Source organism: Kryptolebias marmoratus, linkage group LG21, assembly GCF_001649575.2.
Source record: "Kryptolebias marmoratus isolate JLee-2015 linkage group LG21, ASM164957v2, whole genome shotgun sequence".
Taxonomy (NCBI): domain Eukaryota; kingdom Metazoa; phylum Chordata; class Actinopteri; order Cyprinodontiformes; family Rivulidae; genus Kryptolebias; species Kryptolebias marmoratus.
The window spans coordinates 8,037,173-8,047,839 of NC_051450.1; the positions used below are offsets into that span (position 1 = coordinate 8,037,173).

Genomic DNA, 10,667 nt, shown 5'->3' on the forward strand with positions numbered 1-10,667 from the left:
ATTAAATAAGATCAGGTGAGGTGTAATGTTTGTAGTGGTCGTATCACTGAGCTAAAACCAGCAGGATGTGTCCACAGGTTGTGATATTTTAGCTCCAATGAGACTCTGTTGGAGCTGCCCTGCAGTCCTGATCACTGCTGACAGGAGGCATGTTACTGACCAACAAGGTCGGTGACCTGTACCGCCCTACGACTGCAAATGAGTCAAAAACTGAGTATAAATCATTAAAAAAACGTTTTAAATTTCATTTAAAATCATCAAAATAGTTTAGAAACACGCAAAACAAAATAATAATAATGCGCCTGACTGCTTGGTTATTTTGACATAATTATAACAAGATATTTGTTGTTGCAACAAAAATGCTATAGCTTGCTTACATTTTCACTTGCAAAGAAACTCAGAAATCTGTGTAAATAATTGTGTAATGTGAACTTGTCTTGGTGTAAAAGCTTTATAAAATATTGTTTGCATGAACTATTGTGAAATCTTTGAGACAAGCAGCAATCCACTTTGATTTTGGCCCCATTCAGATGATCTGTTAGGTCAGAATTACACCATGTCTCCAAACTGAAGTCATACAAAGAGCTATCTCCAACAGGTAATATATTAGTTGCTAATGGTTCAACAAAACTCCATTTCAAACTATCCAAGATTTGGTGCCATGGGAAAAGATGGGAGAAGCTTTAAAAGTAGCTAAAATGTGTTCTTTTTTTTTTCACTTAAGGATGAAATGTCTCTGGGTTTTCTTTGTCAATTATTATAAACATGACGTGCAGAAAGATGAAGATGTTCCAGAAAGATCAGAAAATGTTAAGCAGAAACTTCGAAAGCTAAACTTGTCTTCGTGTTCACTAACCAACGAAACAAAGCCATAAACCTAGAGAGAAAAACCAACAGACCGTCACAGAGGCTCGCCATGTGGAGTCTAAGGTGGAAACTGTGTCTCGTCATGAAAAATAAAAGCTGGTGTTGTGTTTTTACCCCATCCTGAAGCCGAGGAGATACTGACACGTCTTTCTGCTTATTTTCAGGAATAAAACAATCCTCTAATGTTGTCTGCTTTCACAACTCTACTAATTGTGATGATTTTACGTATAATTACTACTATCTCTATTCCTCAGACCTTCTCCCCATTAACGACTGTACAGAACATCCTCCTCATCAGGTTTTGCTGTTTCAAATTTACAAGTTGGGTTTTCTAGCCCCACTTTTTTTTTCTACTTTGTATCTTACCTTTAGATGATTTTTTTTTTCAAAATTTTATTTTATGAATTAACTTCATTGACTGTGTTGTCATCTACTACTTTAAACTGACATCACCTTGTGTAAAAAGCCTTGAAAATAACATTGTGTTCAATCTCATGCGATATTGCCAGAAGTTCCATTCAAAGTAAGTGTTGTGGATGACTTTCAGCTACTGCCACATCAAACTTTAGCAAACACGGAGAATGAAAATGAAACCACAGTGGACGCCTCCTCAACACTGTTCAGTGCTTCTCAGATTCTTTTTGTTTTGTTTTGTTTTCCTGTTGGCATTTCCAGAGAATTTTTAGAACTGACTCAGTCGTGGCGGTAAATTAAATATAGACTTATTAAAGAATGTGACATTAATGTTGACTTTAGGGTAACGTGGAGTCACTGGTGTAATTTATGACATCTTTGACAGACATTTCTGAAAACTAAATACTTGCTTGTTGTCGATAGCTCTTTTAACAACCTGAGTTTGGAGAAATAGAGTTTAATTCTGACAGGATTGATGAGCGAACAGCTAGTCTGAGCGATACCAAGGCCAAGGTGGATTGCTTAAAACAACTCCAGTCTCAAAAACTTCACAGTGGCTAATTTATAAACCTTTACACCATTGTCAGCTTTGTGTTATATGATTATTTCCATGATGATTTTTTCAAGTACAGCTAGTGGCAGCAGCAGTTAGTTGAGGCACTTGCTATGCAGCTTGAGGAAAACTTTGCAGGAATTTTTTTTTGCCAAAATAACCGTGTAGTTTGAAACTGAGGGAGTGTAAAGGTTATTAACTCAACAATATCATCAATATGGTCCACGTGGATCCACTTCAAAAGCCAGTTTAGCTACATTAGCATTTTCAGTCTTTAACACATTTTAAGTTTTCACGAGCAGAAATAATATCATGTTGTTTTTTTTACTGCTGCTATTTGTGCCTACAAATAACTATATAATTCCACATGAATAACTTTGTAATATGAATCTGGTAGAGATACAGTATGAAGGTTTGTGAAACTGTGTTCTGTGTAAACCAGGAGACAGGAATCCACTTTGGTCTTTGCTGCGTTCAGACTCGCTGTTAGCTCGTCAGTCCTGTCAGAAGTGAACTCTTGTTTCAACGAGCTGGGGACATTAAAAGAGCCAGCGGCAACAGGTAAGATAGTAATTGTTCATAAGGTTTTCACAAAACCCCACTGCAAAATGTTTGAAATATTCTTTTTAAAGTCAACATAAGAAAAACATGAGACCTAAGTTATTTTGAGACTTTTAATACAGGTTGTGATCTGTAATTCTCTCAAAGCAGACATTCATGTATTATTCATGTGTTGTATTTTTTTTTAAATCTAAATTAAGTTTCAAAACTACATATGTATTTTTAAATGCCATTATTGTCATTGTTTACCATTTTAAATTTATATACACAGTCTAAAATTGACTAATTGATTGGAAATCGTCATTATTTTTAACTTGGAGTGTTCCTTCGTGACTTTATTGCAGGTCTGATGACTCTTTGTCTCCCTCTGCAGGTGGAGGTGGAATTAAAATCTTTTTTTTCCTGTGTTTTACATTTATTATCATGTGCTGTATCTGTCTGAATGTGTGTGTGTGGGGGGGGGGGTCTGTCGTATTAGCAAAACATCTCATGAAACTCAAAAACTTATCACTGGATGTACATCTACATATCCATCCAATTGAAGATGGCTGCCACAGCTAATGTGTGAAAGGCAGCGTTCCTTTCGAGTGATTAATTTTCTTGTGGAAGGAGTTAAAGATAATAAGAAATTCCTTTTTGACTAATTGCTCTTGCATGTGAGCATTTCTTAATGTTCTCAAAACTGCTTATCAGTGGACAGTTTTTACAATTAGTCAGGGTTGGGTTTTTTTTCTTTCTTTCAAGAGAAAATTGTTACTTATTTTTTTCCTTTTAAGGTGGCGATTGAGGTGTAAACGAAAAGGAAACTGAAGATTTGAAACCAAGAAGAATCTGACCACAAGAAACACTGCAGAAACGCTGCAGGCAGGTCAGATTTTCTTTGCCAATTTGTCGCCATCAAGTGGAATAAATTCAAAACTGCTGCAAGTAACTAGTCAGTTCTGTCCTCCTCTCTGTCTTAGTTTCTTCCACTTGAGATAAAGGAGGATAACAGAACCACAAACATTTCAGAATGAGACATCTTTGCTTTAGAGCTGTTATTAGTTTGATCTTAACCTGGTTTAACTCAATGCACAGTTTGTTTACTATATAAATGTGGTTATATGGTGTTATATGTATTCTGGCTTTAATCTATGCTCAATTTTGGAGGAAAGGTAAACAGAGTATCTAGTATTGAATAGATCAGCGCTAATCAGCATTTAATTCTCCTAATATTTTATGAACAATAGATAATCTACAAATTAAAATAAAAAATCTAATATGCAAGCCTAAAAAATGCCTCATTTCAGGCTTTTAAACTGTATCAAGCTGGTCTGTTTTTAGCCAGGTGAACTCTTGTGCAAATCACTACCCCTCTCCTCCCTCCTGATGATCTGATTTTCGTTGGGGGATTTTTTTTTTGGTCAACACAACAGTTGTTTTGTGCTGGGAAGCTGAATAAAGTTGAATAAAAGCAACATAAAAATGTTCTAAAGTCAGGTAAGAAAACTTCTTGGGTGAGAAGAGAAACTTTCTAGGAATACCATGCCCTGTATGACTGAGAACCTTCTTCTGCATATTTGCTTTTACTGACTACTCAGAAATGTTTTAGTCTTCCTTTTAAACTGTTTTAGCATGTGATTATGTCCTTTTAACACATGCAATTACACAAAATCAGTATGGGATTCTGCACAGGAAGAATCTATCAAATTAAAACAGCACATGCTCTGTGAAGGGCCAGAGCAAAATGAGGATTGACAATAAACAACATTGAAGGATTGAAGCAAGAAGAAAACTAAATGTTTGACTTTTATGGGAAACAGCCAACAATGAAGGAGAACCTGACCTTAGAACAAAGAGAAACCTGAAAACCAACTTGTATATTTTTACTTTTGTTGATGCATATTTTTTTTCCTACATATGACCTAACCCTCCCGTGGCCTTCTGGTTGACCTGAAGTTACAATGGCTTCTCTACCTCTCACTATCTCTCTTGTGAGGGCTTCAGGTGGGTTAAGAAGACTCCACTTTTAATGCAAAATAAAGAAGACTGCTGTTTCCTTATATGATTGTCTGAGCAGCGCAGACAAGCGCAGATACCGGAAGGAGAGAGCATTCACCAAAAAGGCCTAACCTCAACTCACCCATGTCCAGGACTGGCCTTTTTGCTCACCTGAAGACCCACCAGGACCTAAACCAAGAACAGTCACACTCGACTCCAACTGACCGCTGATGATGATGATGATGATGATATGTTTTCTAATAACATTTTCTGAACAGATTAGTCAAAATAAGCTTAAGTCAAGAAGAAAATCAGCTATGAAAATAATTGCACACCAATTAAAAAACCTGAAGTTAGTGATGTCCCAATCCTATGTCACTGATGCCAGTCCAGGTAATTTACAGTAAATGAAGCTAAATTATTGGAACCTGCTCTCCAGACAAACGAGGAAAGAGCGTCCTCTGCTGGATCACAAAATTGCTGCAATAAGGTCCTTAAATGACGGGTGAGAGACCCCACAGCCCACCACATAACTTTATATTAGTGTAATGTAGTACCCACTTGTAGGAGTTTTTAGTTTACTATAAGGTTGAAGTATATTGTGAATCTGTCAGGTGATACATTTTATTATCACCGACCACCATGAAAGGTGGGCCATCTCGTGACCTTTTTGTGTGTGTTTGTTTGTTGGTGTGTCTCTCTGTCTGTTAACAATATATCTTATTAAAGAGAAGACAAATTTTAATGAAACCCTCATATAGCAATCATTGGGTGTACATCTCAAACTGATTAACGTTTGGAGAAAACCTGGTTCAAGATGGCGGCCTCAGCTAAGCGACCTAAGACGACACAAAAATTGCTCTAACTCGGTCAAGTCGACAAGTATCGAGCTAAAATTTAGTGCAGTAGCAGCTGAAATTCTCTCCAAACACATACTCTGAGCGCTAACTTGTTGTGTGAGGTCATTGTTTAAAACTTTGCCACTGCCTCTTGGAGTCCACTCTGTCTGACTGTTATCAAAATAACCCAAGAACCAGTGGATGGATCTTAATGAAACTTTCAGAACGTAATCACTGGATGTACATCTACAGCTGATTAACTTTTGGATAAAAACAAATGGCCAACACAGACAACTGACCATATGAAACATCAAAATGGCTGGAATTCAGTCAGTTTTACAAACACTGAGCTAAATCTTAAAGTGGTAGTAGAAAGCACTGAGAGTCATTCATAACTCATACTACGAGCACAGATATATCTTACAGTTTTACATAAGATGTTAGTTTTAAAGTTTGATCAAAACAGCTATGTATTCAAATTTTCTTCAGGTGATGCTAGGACTTTAATTACAAACACTTCATATCTAAACTGTCCTCTGAAATGTTAGGCTTGATCCCGGCTTGGATGCTTTAAAACACAACAGTCTATTGCTGTGAAAAAGACAATGAAGTTAGGGAAGTTGGCCCTCCAGACTTTCAGTTTGTACGATATCCTGCACCAATATTTACACATCTCCATATACTTACAGTAAATATCAGACAGGAATGTCTGCTAGTTGTCCCAAATGTAACATGCTTATAACTAATCAGTACTTGTTTTACACACGGAAACTGGCTTTAAGTGGTTTTATTGTTTTTATCGTGTACTCTTGCCTCTTTGTTTTGGTCGATTTTACTTTATTTAGCACATTGGGTTGCATTTATGTGCTGTATAAATAAAGTTGAGTTGAGAAAATTGAGGTGGCCTTGGCAAAACCAAGCCGGTTCTTCGCTGGAACCAACTTAGAACTGGTTCCAGCACCGTGTGGAGGAGCACTCTGAGCTTATTAAGGTTTAAATCTAATTTGTTTAATAACTACAAACTGTAAGTTTTTTCTCACATATTTTTCTTCTGTTTACGGTTTATTATTTGGTTGCGTTCCATGTTGTAACATTAACTATGTATCATAACATATCATACACTCCTAAAATATATCCCATCAGGTCCGTCATGAGTTGTCAACACGTGTGTTACTTTTTTCCAGAGAAATAAATGTGACACTGAGTCACGCTGTCTTTGTACGGCCAGAAAGAAAAACACCAAAACTTCATCACATTTTAGACATTTATTTCTTGCTCCCACAGCCGTAACATAAAAACAAATTCAGAGTCAAATAAAATAAGTTCTTAAGTTCTACCTCTTTAAAAGATAAATAAAAAATAAATTATATTTTAAATACATTGTTCTTCATAAAAACACTAATAAATAATTCATAATTTAAAAAATACTCCGAGTAGCTGCATTGTTGCTGTTTTTATTCAGGATTCATTGACTCCTAGGATTTATTTTTTTAAAGTGATGTCAGGAGAGCACTTCAAACCCTGCAGAGAAGAGAGGAAAAGATAAAGAGACGAGTGAATCGGACAATACATCAGAAAAGGTCAGGAAATTCAGGACATCTATTTGTTGATTGATAAAACTGGCGAATTCTTCAAAAACATGCAGCTTAACCAATTGGGTAAAAGATTTTCAGCCACATTTATACCTTTAAGTGGCTTCAACACTAAAACTGTAAGTTCTGTTTTGTTTTTTTTATACACTGTTTGACAATCAAATTCCAAAACCTGAAAGCTTTGTAAAATTATCAGATTTATACTTAAAATCTAAATCTGTAACTTCAATATCACCTGAAACTGTCACAAAATGAAGGTATGCAGATAAAAAAAAGAATTAAAAACATTTTACTGCCTCAATTCTATACCTACAGGTTATGAGCAGGTATTGTCTTACCTGTTGTAGATAGCTCTTTGGACGACCTCAGTTTGGAGAAACTTTATTCAGACCGGATTGATGAGCTAAAGGCTAGTCCAGGGTGTGTGTGTGTGTGGGGGGGGGGGCTCAGGATGGGATGCTGTCGTATTAAACCAGCTCCAGTCTCAAAGGGTTCACAGTGGTCCATGCAAACACTGCTTTTTAAACTTATACATTGCTTGCATATTACAAAGTAATTAAGATTATTTGAAGATGCAAATGGTGGTAGCAGCTAGCTGTAGCACCTCTGGGACACTTGTGATATTCCTGCCAGAATAACTGTATAACTCTTGTTAAATATTGTTCAAATGAACCACTATGAAAGCTATCTGCATTTAAATGTAGCTTTTCTTGTCTTTCCAACCTCTTAAAGCACTTTTACACAACAAGTGAGATATTTGCTGGAACAACGACGGGTTTAGTGTCTTGCCCGAGGACATTTTGACATGTGGAGCAGAAAGCTGGGATTAAACCTTCAAACCGATGACTGCACTCCCCGTCTGAGCCACAGGAGCTGTTTCAGGACATCAGAAATCCATTTTGGTATCGACCCTACTCAGACAAGCCATTAGCTCATCAATGTGATCAGAAATAAAATCTGTTCCTCCAAACTGAGGTCGTTTAAAGAGCTATGTACAACAGGTAAGATGTTGATCATTCCCGATCTTTCCACAGAATTCCACTTTAAAAGAGCTGAATTAATAATGTCATTTAATTCAATCAGAAATCTGCAAATTAACAACACTGTGATGAGGCTGTGACTACACTTTCTGTGGTTTTTAACTGAAATACAAACTTCTTTTTGTTTGCAGAATAAACTTGGTGCAACTGCAAACAAAATGACTCAGGAGAGGGGTTTTCGTTATCAGCGCTCACCTTTGCCAACTTCTCTTTGATCCAGGCGGAGTCTGGATTGATGCACACTCCTCTGCCATTTTGTGTTTTAAGTCTACAAGCAGAAGAAAGTTAACGGATTTGATCAAATGACTGTTGTTTCACTTACTCCTCTTGGATCACTTGTGTTTTTTTAAATTAAATGATTAAATGATGAGGTTTTACTTAGATAATTAGACAAAGTGTGAGATAGATTAAATCATGTTTGCTTACATATAGGCGTGGATTTTGCATTTCCATCGTGGCCTCTGTTCGTAGCACTTTGTGATTTTCACTGCTGTTTTGTTGAAGAGGTTACGACAGCAGGGTAACCTGATGAACGACTGGCCTGCACCATCCGCCGACCAGCAGGAAGAAAGAAGGAAAAATACAGACATCCATCAGGACTACATGACATTTTTAGTCAGCATTGTTGCAAAAACGTCCTGTCATCCAGCAGGGAGCTACCCTTTACATTTTATTTCTTCATCACACACTGTTGCCATGGTAACACCTGCTCAGAGTCACTGTTAATGCTTGTTAATGTTTGGGGATTTTTTTTTTGTGTGGTCTTTTGCACCAGAAGCTGAAAACTATTTAACATTATGAGGGTCAAAACCAGACTCCAGCTATTAACCAGGTTAAATAAACGTGACTAAAACTGTAATGAGTAATAACTTTAAAAAAAAAATCAAACTTAAGAACAGCAATTTTTTTGTACTGAAGAGCCTGGAAAATAAATAAAATCACCAACTTTTGTATGATATAATTAATCTTGAAAGTTTGCGTGAGTTTAGATATGCTGTGTAAGACAACTGGATTAAATAAAATAAATAGATTTGGTTTTACCGTCTGATGCTGAGAAGAGCAGCGCAGCAGCCAGGCTGAGCAGGAAGACCCAGCGGCTTGAAGGAAGAGTCGACCACATCTTCAGACAGAACCAAAGACAACCTCTGGATCCACTTTTCAAAGTTCAGTGAACGAACGACGGAGGGAGGATCTTTTATTCTTGAGCTGCACACAAAAAAAGGAAGTGGACTTGTCATGCAACGTGTCCGCAGTGGAAATTACTACACTGGAGCTATGACAAGACAGAGACTCACACACTCTGAAGATCATCGCGTTTGGATGTTGTTTCCATATATGTTAAGGCTCGTTTTGGTTTCCCGAACCAGAGCGGGCCATTTTTAGTTTTCTCTTATTTACCATGAGCTAACGTTCTCCTCTCTCATTATCTTTTAGCAGAAACATCTGACAAATATTAGTTTGACTTCAGGTAAATCAGCTCATCACATTTGTTGTTAATAAGTAATAAAATGCAGCAAGTATTTTGCTAAAGAGTTTGTTCAGTGGGCATTGTCCAAAATAATATTGGGTACTTTGGGAGGACTAAAGCTGAAATTGATGACAAAACCTTTTTCGACAGAATAAATCAGTCAGGCAGGAATGTCTGTTGTTCAGATTGCAGAAAAAGGTTCAATAAAAAAATTCAGTGTTTCCTTTTTAAAAAATATATTCCCTAAATATTAGCCTTCAATGAATGCTTAATAAGTTGAAATGAGATCTTTTTCAAATTTTAATAATTTGTGAGTGACTATTTTTACGCCAAACCAACTGTTTTCCATTTAGTTTGCAGCTTGGTGAAAGATTTTCAACAAGATTCACAAATTTTCATGTTGAAATAATACTGTGAGACACAAGATGTGGAGAAAATTGCAGTTTTATGTAATTGTGCAACAAAAATAAGTAAATAGGAGGGCTGGTTAATTTATGCTAACTTCACCTCATGCTTAGACATTGTTGCATGGCCCACCTGTGTGCTTTACCATTTCACATCTGCGTATTTCTTTGTTCTTGTCTAGGGTTAATCGATGTTACGTTTAAAACCAGGGGTCAAAGGTTAACATGAGAGGCTAGAGAACAAAGCTACAGATTTGACAAACATTAACCTACCCTTGGATTAATAATAACACTCCAGTAAATTTGATCAACATTGTTAAGGCGCCAGTGGGTCCAAAGTGGTTATGAAGTGGGACCGAGGTGAGCAGAAAGTAGGGTACGAAAAGGTGCCAAGGTGGGTTTAAAGAGGCGAGTGTGAAGAGGCCCCTCACAGGCAGTTTCCTTATATACTCATACAGCTAGCATGGGTGTGAATCACTGAAACGGCTAAAGTGCAAAGTGGCAATAACACAAATCAACCCAGAGCCCAAATTTACAGAAAAAACTAACAAATTTATCATTTTTTTCACATGAGATCCCATGTGGAAAACCACGGGATCAAGTGAACATGTTAAAAATGTTCCAAAATCAGACAGGAAACATGAAAAACAGGCTTTATCTGTTAATTGTAACATGTTTTCACAGGTAAAATCACACGATGGATGTGAAGTTCATGTGCGTGACATGTTTTTCACATACAACATAGCATATGTTGATTTAACATGTTTCCACATGTGAAGTCTGTACCAACAGTGATTCCAGTTTTTTTTTTTCTAAATTTTTAAAGCCAGAATTTAAGGATTTTTGAGGTGTAACTATAATATAAAATGGGCCTATTTCAAGAACTGAATGCTTTGATGAGCCACATTTGTTAAAAAATTATTTTTTTTTAAGGAGGCAGAAATTTGAA

General features: G+C 36.7%; 1 protein-coding gene across 1 annotated transcript; it reads right to left on the reverse strand.

Moving 5' to 3' along the window:
* Window positions 1-6,602: 6,602 nt before the first annotated feature.
* On the reverse strand, window positions 6,603-8,995 carry LOC112450428 (regakine-1-like). Its single transcript, XM_025005480.2, has 4 exons — window positions 8,888-8,995; window positions 8,273-8,387; window positions 8,042-8,114; window positions 6,603-6,735 (listed from the first exon to the last, which is right to left on the reverse strand). The coding sequence occupies exons 1-4, from the start codon at window positions 8,964-8,966 to the stop codon at window positions 6,697-6,699; spliced, it is 306 nt and encodes a 101-aa protein (XP_024861248.1). The 5' UTR covers window positions 8,967-8,995; the 3' UTR covers window positions 6,603-6,696.
* Window positions 8,996-10,667: the final 1,672 nt, after the last annotated feature.